The sequence below is a fragment of the Ranitomeya variabilis genome, chromosome 4 (assembly GCF_051348905.1).
Source record: "Ranitomeya variabilis isolate aRanVar5 chromosome 4, aRanVar5.hap1, whole genome shotgun sequence".
NCBI lineage: Eukaryota > Metazoa > Chordata > Amphibia > Anura > Dendrobatidae > Ranitomeya > Ranitomeya variabilis.
Window position 1 is genome coordinate 328,538,969 of NC_135235.1, and position 12,232 is coordinate 328,551,200.

Sequence of the window (12,232 nt, forward strand, 5' to 3'; positions counted from 1 at the left end):
AGGGGGAGTTGGAATATGTGGTTGAGAAAATATTGGATTCTCGTTTTTCGAGGCGGAGGCTTCAGTATCTTGTCAAGTGGAAGGGTTATGGCCAGGAGGATAATTCTTGGGTGGTTGCCTCCGATGTTCATGCCGCCGATTTGGTTCGTGCTTTTCACTTGGCTCGTCCTGATCGGCCTGGGGGCTCTGGTGAGGGTTCGGTGACCCCTCCTCAAGGGGGGGGGTACTGTTGTGAATTCCGCTCTTGGGCTCCCTCCGGTGGTTGTAAGTAGCACTTTTGTGAGTTCTGCTCTTGGGCTTCCTCTGGTGGTTTTGAGTGGTATGGCTGCTTCTTGGATTTAGCATCAGCAGCTGCTTCCACTGATCGTCTTTCTGGCTCGGCTATTTTAGTCTGGCCTTATCCTTCAATCAATGCCAGTTGTCCATTGTTCCTGCTTGGAGTCACTGCTCTTTTGGATTTCCCTGACACTCTGACCTGTTCAGCAAAGATAAGTCCTTGCTTGTGCTTTTGCAGTCCTCTTGTTGTGGACTTTATTGTTCAGCACATTCTATGTTTTGCTCATTTGTCCAGCTTATCCGTATGGATCTATTCAGCTAAGCTGGAAGCTCTGGGCAGCAGATTTTGCCCTCCACACCTTTTAGTCAGGTGTGGAGATTTTTGCATTTCTCTGCGGTGGACTTTTCCTAATTTTTATTACTGACCGCACAGTGTTCTTTCCTGTACTGTCTATCTAGCTAGAAGTGGCCTCCTTTGCTAAATCCTGTTTCATTCTACGTGTGTCATTTCCTTCTCCACTCAGTCATTATTTGTGGGGGGGCTATCTGTCCTTTGGGGATTTTCCCTGAGGCAAGATAGCTTTCCTGTTTCTACCTTTAGGGGTAGCTAGTTCTCCGGCTGTGACGAGGTGTCCAGGGAGTGACAGGAACATCCCACGGCTACTGCTGGTGTTGTGTTAAGATCAGGAACTGCGGTCAGTATAGTTACCACGTGCTCAGAGCTAGTCGCATGTCGCTCCTAAATTACCAGTCCATAACAACTATCTACTTGAATCACTATGTACAGACAAAGGCGAAATCTTATTCATTTAACAATCTACACAATGCATTGTTATATACATTTGTTATTAAGGATAATGTCACATTTGCATGAAGCTTGGAGATGGTTACTGGTAGGCCCTTGGCACCCCAGTCCAACACTGGCTACAGGGGCTGCCGAAATAGCCAGACGTCGCCTGACATTACCACTAAGCCTATGTTCACATGCTGCCCTTTTGCCATGTATTTTTCTCTAGCCAAAACCCGCTTTCTTGGCTTTAAAAGCACGGCATTTTCTGCTTTTTTGAAGCTTTTTTTTTTTATTGCTTGCGTATTGTTGTTTCTCATTTAGTCACCAAAAACACAGCAAATTCTGTTTTTTGTTTTGTTTTTTAAAATTTCTCATTGGTGAAAAATTATTTCAAAAACACTGAAAGAATATCTAGAATGCTGCACATCTCAAATTCGGCCAGGGAAAAAAACACATGAAATTTCTTAAATCTTAGAGTTTCGGCTAATACTGTGAAACGCAGCAAAAAAACACTGCAAAAAAAGCTTTTCATCCAGTAAAAACAGATGATTTTCCACCTGTTTGCAATCCTCAGCCATCCATGTGTCTATTCTTTACATCCATACGACATCCATCTTAATACATCAACAGTTTATAACATTTACAGTCCAGTTTTCCAAGGGAATAATGGCAATGTATCTATAAAAACTATGGATGCAATGTTGTCAATCCTCATGGCATCCGATTTTTTTCTTGTGAAACCATAGACTTAAAGACATGAGATTTTTTTCAAAAATGCCTTCATGGAAAGTGGCAGATAGAGAGCCTGGGAGAGATTTTGCGTTAAAGCAAATGACACCAGCAGGTTTCTTATGCTTAGGCTGTGGTCACACAACGGTATTTTGTCTCATCTGAGAGAATCGGGCCACTTATACTAACCACACCATCGTCAGTTGGGTAAGAGTGTGATTCAATTTTCTCCAATGAGGAGAAGATGGGAAAATAATTTCTTAATCTTCTCCATTTTGTGGACATCGGGCTGCACTCAGATGTCATCCGAGTGCAGTCAGATTTTTTTTCCCCATTGAATTGCATGGTAAAGTTCGATCTGAATGTTAGAATAAAATCACTCATGCTGTGATTTTTTTTGCTTTGACAAACTCTGTCGGAGGAAAAAATCGGACATGTGCACGGCCCCAAAGAATAACATTGGTCCGAGTGCGATCTGATGTTGTGTTGGACCTAAAATACGGCCATGTGCACGAGCTCTTAGTCCTTGTTTCGTTACATTGGTAGAATTATATAATATTATATAAGAGCTTGTAGCCTTGATCTTAGTTTTGTCTCGAAGGCTATAATTACGCTAAGTGGTTTTTCAGAAGTTCAAAAGCAACAGGTTTTCAAGCAGAAAAGTCTCCATTATTGTGGGAGGTTTTGGAGGCGTTTTGGTTTTTTCATGAAGCGTTTTTGCAGTTTTTTGATTGGACTTCTCTAATTAGGGAGATTTATTTCAGAGTCCATTTCAAATAAGCAACATTTACTTTCTTTTTTTCCCCAACTAGGCATTTTCCAAAACTTCTTCAGAATAAAATCATTTAAAAAAACTCCTCCTGAAATGGATTTTGAAGAGTTTCTTCTTTAAAAAAAAACTTCCTTTTTTTTTCTTTTTTTTTTTTTTACTTTGGCATGATCTCTTCATTGGGCTCATCAAGACTAATATAAAACTCCCCCCATGTAAACAATGGTCCATGTTTACTGTGGTGTACATACCGGCATTTGTGCTTATTTTGAGCAAAAATTCAGGCACAAAGCTTTTCAGACAAGTTTATCAAACTTTTGAACCTAAGGTAGGGTCTACTAAGAGGTGATGTAAGTAAGGATTCATGTAAAGTCTCATTTAATGATGGTGCACCCTCTGGCTTGTGCGTAATGGCTGACAAAAGTTGCACTACCAATTTCCATGGTACAATGGGCATGGTGTGACAATGATGCCGTAACAGAAGCCAGAGCGATATCCTGTTGGTCACACAAGCTTAGCATTGATGTACTTAGCTGTTTAGCACTGAGCTACACCAGAACTGAGGATGAGTATTTCTCTCTGGAAATATTGGCCCCAGAATTACACGAAGCTGAGCGTTAAGTCCTTAGACTGGGCGTTGTACTCCGGGGCTCTGTGTGATAGCTCTACACTAATAAACCTCAAGGGAGAGATGGCCTTGTGATAGTCTCTTGCAACGATTTGCCAACTCTACAACAAAACCAGAGCACATGTTTTGAAGAGGAAAAAAGGGGCTATTTAGCACTAAATAGTGGTAAAAGACCCAAAGCCTACGAGAAAGGCAACCCACTCCATACTGATGATGAAGACAAAGAGAATAAAGGAGTATTACGGGTATATAAATTTATTAAATAACCAAAGTGATAATACACGCGTATCAAAAACATATACAGCAATAATATGATTACAAAAATTTAAATACAAAGTGCATGAGGATGGTAAAGGGAAACAGGTATACCACCGGTGTGCAGAGCCCAACAAATATCCAGTCTGATAGAATCAGCAGACTGTTAATGCTCGAAACAGCAAGAAGCCACCTTAGTAAATAAGTGCAATATGGTGACAAGAAGTCACCAGTAGTAGGCATATAAGACGTGGCGCTTACCGCAGGTATGGTGGGCTGAACGGCACACCGGGCTGGAACCAGGAAACAAAGACCCCCGACGCGCGTTTCGCTTGTGTAATTTACCGCTTTATCAAGGGGAAGTGATCGGTAGTGCCGAGAAGGACCTTAATATGGGCCAGACGTAGAACATGTGACCTATCACATGCTAAGGAATGGCCAATGACATGTGGCATAAGCGGCGCATGCGCAGGTCAGTCGGCAGGTCCTGCACCAACTCTTTGGGACTCTGTTTCCCCTTTTTTTTAGGAGTCTTCTGATCTGAACGTTCCAGAACAGTTGGCAATTATAGGCATACCTAACTAGTGATGAGCGAGTGTGCTCGTTACTTGAGATTTCAGAGCATGCTCGGGTGTTCTCCGAGTATCTTGGGTTTGCTCAGAGATTTAGTTTTTGTCGACGCAGCTGCATGATTTGCCGCTGCTATACAGCCTGAACATGCAGCTGCGGGAATACAAACATAATCTATGAGCACGCCCAAGATACTCGGAGACCACCCGAGCATGCTCTGAAATCTCGAGTAACAAGCACACTCACTCATCACTATACCTAACATTTACTGGCCAAACAGAACCTATAGGACACTCTCCTGGCCGACACTGGATGAGAGCAGGCTTGGACTGGCCCACGGGAGCACGGTAGAATCCTCTGGTGGGCCTCTGTGTAAGAGTGGGCCACCGTCCTCTTATATGAGCCATACTTGGCACTATATTCTTGAATCACTGTGTACAGACAGAAGTGACATCTTATTCATTTACCAAGGATAATATCACATTTGCATGTAGCTAAAAAGTGGGGCCCTGGAGTTTTACTGGTGGGCCCTTAGCTTCCCAGTCCGACAGTGGATGTATATTTCTGGAGTACACCGCAGGAGGACACTGATAATATGGGTGTAGATCTGTATATGCCGTATGCATGGTGTACACTTGACTATCCCTTATTATGGGTGCCCGACAGTTTGATTTTAGCAATAGGCTGTAACAAAAGCCGACACCTGTAAGTCCAACTAGTAAGGCTAGTGTAGGGGGGTAAATCTAGAATATGTGTGGATATATCGGGAGACTCCCATCTCTCTGCACTATATTATATCACATTAAAGAGGGTTTTCATCAAAATTTTCATGTTAAACTGGACACACGATGTAACAATTTAAAAAAAATTTTGCCCTTCCAATACAGAGGTGTTAGCCACCAAAGTGCGATTGTAATGTGCTGCAGAATATGTTGGAGCTGTATAAATGCAATTATTATTATTACTGGCACCTAATGAGTTAACTTTAGCTAAGTCCAAGTGGGTGTTATCAGACAGATGTTACTGGGGCGTGTACTTCTCCCTGTATGAATTACTATATGATAACACTCCCCTGGATTTCCAATATCTTCTCATCGGAGAGGCGAAATTGGGAAAAAAAATGTTTTATTCCGCTCTGTGGCCACCATTACATGCGTCCAGCTCGACATGAAAAACTAAGTTAAACTAACAAGAAGGTTCAATCAGCTTTATCAAACGTCAACCTCACAGATCAATGAGACTTCCAGCTCCCACATACACTAACCGTCTAGTGACATTAATGATGCAGCGACGACGCACATGTCAGAGACTTGTCGAGGGTCTCTGTGTTAACTTTTTGGATGTAATATTGTGGGTGTTTTGACAACAATACATAAAGTTACGGCCAAACAGTCTGGGCAGTGGATGAAATCCGCTTCATATTCGGAGATGACTGAGCGTCAGCCGTAATTAGGAGTAATAACAATCAGATGAAGTGTCAGAAGATAATGAGGCTCTTCTCCTCTGCCGATGATGCCTAATGGGGTAATTTAATTTCTCCTCCATCTGCCATTTTAATTGTAGGAGTCATTCCGCCTTGTACGGAGGGGTAAATCCTATAATAGCATTATAACCTGGAGTTGCTTGTAATGAACTTTTATATCAAAGTTTATTACAGAGATGTCTCTCTTGATCTAGTCATACTTGTGCCTAGGACTATGACTATAACAAGGGGTGCAGGTACTGCATCTAGAGGAAAGGGGTCTTTACTGAAACAGCAGTGGAACTGTGCTGGAGACACCTGTCATCGTATATAGTGATGTCTTGTTATTTAGTCCATTGCTGCACACAAAAAGATTTACATACAAAAACCTGCACACACCCAAACATACAGTATAATAAAGATATCCCATTTGTTAAATAGAGATATACAAAACAAGTATAACCTACCTGTGAAATACGGGATGAGAGCCTCAACTACAACACCTCTAATACCAAAGTGATGGAATACAAAACAGTAGAGTAATGAAGCAATGGCATCAATAAAAATAATACACCAATGCATAAATAAGAAATGCAGGAGAATGAATCAACAATCAATAATTCATATATCCAAAATACAAAAAAGAAAATGAGGCAGTATTTAAGAGAGAGTGACAAAGGATGGGAAATGCCTGGAGATCCTCACCGCTGACTAAGTGGCACGAGGAAGCAGGATTAGATGTGATTTTTATATCCTGGCATTTCCCAACCCTATCTTAAGTATAGGTTCATTTTCTTAATGAATTATATTTTGTATATATACATGTGGTCAAAATTGTTGGTACCCCTCATTTAATGATAGAAAAACCCACAATGGTCACAGAAGTAACTTGAATTTGACAAAAGTAATAATAAATAAAAGATATATGAAAATGAACAAATGAAAGTCAGGCATTGCTTTTCAACCATGCTTCCACAGAATAAAAAAAAAACTCATGAAATAGACCTGGACAGAAATGATGGTATCCCTGAATATAATGTGACAAAAGGGACATGTTAAATCAAGGTGTGTCCACTGACTAGCATCACAGGTGTCTACAATCTTGGAATCAGTGAGTGGGCCTGTATATAGGGCTATAGATACTCACTGCTGTTTGGTGACTTGGTGTGCATCACACTCAACATGGACCAGAGGAAGTGAAGGAAAGAGTTGTCTCAGGAGATTAGAAAGAAAATTATAGACAAACAAGTTAAAGGTAAAAGTTATAAGACCATCTCCAAGCAGCTTGATGTTCCTGTGACTACAGGTGCACATGTTATTCAGAAATTTAAAATCCATGGGACTGTAGCCAGCCTCCCTGGACGTGGCCATAGGAGGAAAATTGATGACAAATCAAAGAGACGGATAATACGAATGGTAACAAAAGAGCCCAGAAAAACTTCTAAACAGATTAAAGGTGAACTTCAGGCTCAAGGAACATCAGTGTCAGATTGCAACATCGGTCGTTGTATGAGCCGTAGTGGACTTCATGGGAGATGACCAAGGAGGACACCATTTTTGAAAAAAAATCATAAAACAGCCAGACTGGAACTTGCCAAACGACATGTTGACAAGCTACAAAGCTTCTGGGAGGATGTCCTGTGGACAGACGAGACAAAAATGGAACTTTTTGTCAAGACACATCAGCTCCATGTTCACAGATGGAAAAATGAAGCATATCAAGAAAAGAACACTGTCCCTACTGTGAAACATGGAGGAGGCTCTGTTATGTTCTGGGGCTGCTTTGCTGCATCTGGCACAGAGTGTCTAGAATCTGTGCAGGTACAATTAAATCTCCAGACTATCAAGGGATTCTAGAGAGAAATGTGCTGCCCAGAGTCAGAAAGCTTGGTCTCAGGTCATGGGTCTTGTTACAGGATAATGACCCAAAACATACAGCTCCAAGAATGACTGAGAGGAAAACATTGGACTACTCTGAAGTGGCCTTCTATGAGCCCCGGCCTAAATCCTATTGAACATCTTTGGAAAGAGCTGAAACATGCCATCTGGAAAAGGCAACCTTCAAACACGAGACAACAGGAGCACTTTGCTCTTGGGGAGTGGGCCAAAATACCTGTCGAGAGGTGCAGAAGTCTCATTGACAGTTACAGGAATCGTTTGATTGCAGTGATTGCCTCAAAAGGTTGTGCAGCAAAATATTAAGTTAAGGGTACCATCACTTCTGTCCAGGCCTATTTCATGAGTTTTATTTTTTTTTTAATTCAGTGGAAGTATGGTTGAAAAGTAATGTCTGACTTTCATTTGTTTATTTTCATAGATACTTTATTCTATGAGGGTCTCATCCTGTAATTTATGGATAGGTTAAACAAGTTACCTCCTTTGACCATACATTGGTTTATGGCTTTGTTTTTGTTTGTTACATTATTTTAATCTGTGTTTTGTTTTGCTTTGTTTTACTTTGTTCACCTGTAATAAAGACTAGAGGTATCCATCTACCCTACATTATTCCACCTCACCCTATAATACCAGGAATGGGACTATGTGACATTCTCTTTTGAAGGCCTCTTTATGGCATTGCTTATGTGGTCTGCATCTAATCTTTGACTATCAATGGGCTGATGATAGACCTTCATTACAGCCTCCATTTCCCTCTTGCTCTGCACCGTAACAGTGTGTGAGAGCAGTGATGTAAGGTCAATTGAGCACCTGTACATGGACTTCTGGCTCACAGCCCAATGTCATGCAAATGCCTTCTGATGGTTTGTGCAGGCTCTGTTTCACGCTTAAGGTTTGGTATGTGATGTCCAATTTCACTTTCAATACAGAATGGACAAAATCATGGAACAGTAGTATAGTCATTTCTCCAAAGTGTCCCAGGAACAGTTTTTTAGTATGACAACACTAGCCCGCATAGTGCTTGTGCTACAGTGAGCAGCCTGCGTGGCCTAAATGTGCTACCATGACATAAAGCATCTCCGCACTTGTCTCCTATCAATCATATCTGTGGCGTCAAGGGTTGGCAATTGAAAAGGGAGCTGCCAGCAGCAGATCTTGATGATTTGTTGCCCAAGTGCATTCAACATGTATGTCCAAAGACATACTGATAGGGAATTTAGATTGAGAGCCCCATTGGGGACAGCGATGATAATGTGTGTAAAGCGCTGCGGAATATGTTAGCGCTATATAAAAATAAAGATTATTATTATTTATTAACATAGTGGTACATTTCTCAGACAACCATTAATAACCTCATTGATAGCAGCCAAGGCTGGAAGTGCGGAGATTTCTGCATCTGGCACTCAAGCTTGATTCTGAATAAATAGAGAAGTTTTGAAAATGTTGTTTCCTTTTTTCCACCATATGCATGTCATGAACATGTCTATCCATCCTGTGATTCCCTTAATTTCATATGAATACGTGACTTTTATGTATTTTTCTGGCATGTGTTATCTGTTTCCATCACATGTGGGAAAATAAAGTGGTCAGCTCTTTAAGTTTACCTTAAAACCACCAATTTGCTGAATGATTCTGCTGAAAGTTGAAATCTACAACTGCTCTTGGACTCCAACATCAACCATACTGTCTGCCGCTATACTACACTGTCCTGGAACATACAGGGGTTAGACAAAATAATGGAAACACCTGGAAACATCAACAAAAGTTAGTTTAATATGGTGTAGGTCCACCTTTTGCGATGATTACAGCCTCAATTCTCCGAGGTATGGACTCATACAAGGTGTGAATTGTTGCCAAAGGAATTTTATCCCATTCTGCAGTTAAAACACCCTTCAGTTCTTTGAGCAATGATGGCGGCAGAAATTGACGTCTAACTTGAATCTCTGAAAATCGACCCTAAATGCTCAATAATGTTGAGGTCTGAAGATTGTGGGGGCCAGATGAGATGCTCAACTTCATTAGAATGTTCCTCGTGCCATGCTTTAACAATTCTAGCTGTATGAATTGGTGCATTATCATCCTGAAAGATGGTGTCCCCACCCAGAACAGTGCTTGAACCATTGGATGCACTTGCTCGCCCAAAATGCCTAAATAATCTCGGCTGTTAATTCTTCCATGAAGGGATATCATTGGCCCGGTGGATCTCCACAAAATAGCACCCCAGATCATCACAGAACCTCTGCCATGTTTTACGGTTGGGAGAAGGCAGTCTGGATGGAATGCTTCTTTCGGCTGTCTCCAAACGTACACTCGTCCGGAGGTCGGAAATAGGGTAAACGATGATTCGTCTGAGAATATCACATGTTTCCACTGCTCGAGGGACCAATTCTGGAGGTTTCTACACCACTCTAAATGCTTGGAAACATTTGTCATTGAGAGCAGCGGTTTTCTAATTGCAGCTCTTCCATGGAGTCCAGATTTGTGCAGCTCCCGACGAACAGTTTTCGTGGAAACTGGGTTCTGTAGGTGTCGTGGAGCCGTGGTCTTGCGATCCTCTCTCACAATTTGCTTTAGAGTCCGACGGTCTCTTCCTTCTCTTACAAACGCAGTCATTACTTACAAACTCCAGTCATTACTTTGGAGACAGTACCTCTTGACACGCCAAGCATTCGGGCATTTTCTGTTACACTAGCGCCTGCCATACGAGCACCAACAATTTGGACTCTTTGAAAATCCGAGAGGTCTGCCATTGGTATCAGGTTCTCATCAATGTTCTTACAATTATGCAAAACAAAAAGATAATTTACATACACATATCACATAACACAAATAATCAACTACAAACATTACCATATGTCACGGTTTGCATGTTTATCACATGTTCTAAGATTATGATGCCAAAAGGTTAGGTGTTTCCATTATTTTTATCCAACCCCTGTAGTTTCATAGTATTAAGATTGAAGTTAGACATAAATCCATCAAGTTCAACCTATAGCCTAAGATGTTGATCCAGAAGAAGGCAAAAACCCTATGACGCAGACACTACTAGCTCCATATAAAGGGAAATATTCCTTCCCGACTCCACATATGGCGCTCAGACTAGTTCCCTGGAACAACGCCCTATCATAGAATCTAATACCCATAACCTGAAACATTATATTTTTTAAGAAAGGCGTCCAGGCCCCTCTTGAACATTTGTAAGTCCCTGCATACTATTTGGTGTCAGTTGTCAATTTGCTAAAACTTTTCCAAAGGGAAAAACAAGAGTATCATTAATTTTTATAAACCTTCTAAGCATTACTATTTGTATTTGAAATGCAAGAATTTGCTCATCTGTGCATCTCGATAAGGCTGAGGGGTCGTAAATAATGTCTCGTACTAGGTAGAATATCATTATTCCTTTAACCCCTTTATGATATTAATGATTTATTTTTTATGCAGGGCTAACGGGACCCTTCCAGACAGCGCAGATGTGAAGAATAACACAATCTTTTTCCGGGGCCCAGTGACCTACAGCATCTCGGGAACATATCTTTGTGAGGCCACAAACGCCATTGGAAGCCAAATCGGTCAGGTGGAGGTTAACGTTACAGGTAAATGAATGGACCTTCATATTAGATTATGGTGACTTATTAGAAGAACTGCATAAAAATGTCACAGGGTTTGTCGTGAATGATCCATCAAGGGAATTTGGATAGAGGTTCTAGGAAAGTGCTGAAAATTTGCTGGAAAACTAGAAGAGAAAAAGCCACTTTCTGTTACAATTAAAAGGTTGCGACTACAATTTGCTTTTCTTGAAGAACATAAGAAATCTAGACGGGATGGGTCCTGAGTGTAGTAATGGGAACACATGTTTTATCACCAAAGGCAACACTGCGGAAATAGGAATATTCTGATTAATGTCATGGTTACAACATAGATAAGGAGAACGTATTGGAACAAATGGAAGAAGTGCTGACAAAATCCTAATGATTGTGTTTATTCATAAGGATGTTCGCTTAATTTTTTTTTTTTTGTTGTTGCTTGTGGTGTCAAGAATCCCTGAGAAAGCAGATAATGAGAGCTACTGATCTGCGGGAGCTCCTAATGGATGTGCCGTCTTGGGATTATTTTTTCTATATAAATACAATTTCTAAACATTGTCTACACTGACTAAAGGCAAGAATATGAGCCGTGTTCTGCTAGATTTTCATGTTTGCACATTCATAAATGCAAGGAAGACAGAAATTGTCTGCCTTGTCCAACGCCACAGAAACAACATGCAATGAGAAAGTCTTATAATTTTCCTATGCTACAGTATGACCACTGATAGAGTGGTGGCCACAGGTGACAGGCATCCAAATTTACGAGGGCACAACATTTTACTCCACCTCGCTACTGCCAGCATTGTCTTCTGCACAGTGACTTCTATTGTCAAGATTAAGGACCCCACATTAGACTACTATTTATTTATTGATCAGTACTGTTGGATCGTCTGACAGTCTTATGTGTATGGGGGACTCCCAACTTTACCCCAACAGATGATATTTGGGAGATGACGGTCAGGCAATTTGAATTTTAATGCCTGACTCTTTTATTATTTATGAGATAAGCCACTAGCATTCTGACAGCATGGTTCTCCACTCTGTCCATTGAAAAGACATCAACATTTGTCTGAGCTGAATGATCATGTGTTTGGAGGTATCATGAGTTATCTGCTATCTAATGTGTATAAAGGCCTTTAGGGATAAGGCAAGGGATATGGTTAGGGATGTGGCTTGGCTAAAGGCTAGGGATATGGTTAAGGCTTGGCTAAAGACTGGGGATATGGTTAGGGCTTGGCTAAAGGCTAGGGATATGGATAGGGCTTGGCTAAAG

At 41.1% G+C, this 12,232-nt stretch overlaps 1 protein-coding gene across 7 annotated transcripts in view; it reads left to right on the forward strand.

Annotated features, from left to right (window-relative positions):
- NECTIN1 (nectin cell adhesion molecule 1) overlaps positions 1-12,232 on the forward strand; it is a 405,552-nt gene that overhangs the window by 111,673 nt on the left and 281,647 nt on the right. For 6 of the 7 annotated variants that reach the window (XM_077250497.1, XM_077250500.1, XM_077250495.1 and 3 more), the window contains one exon: positions 10,817-10,968. In XM_077250497.1, the coding sequence (XP_077106612.1) occupies positions 10,817-10,968 (152 nt within the window). Of the gene's footprint in view, positions 1-10,816; positions 12,203-12,232 lie in introns of all 7 variants that reach the window. The other variant, XR_013213250.1, reaches the window with a different exon arrangement.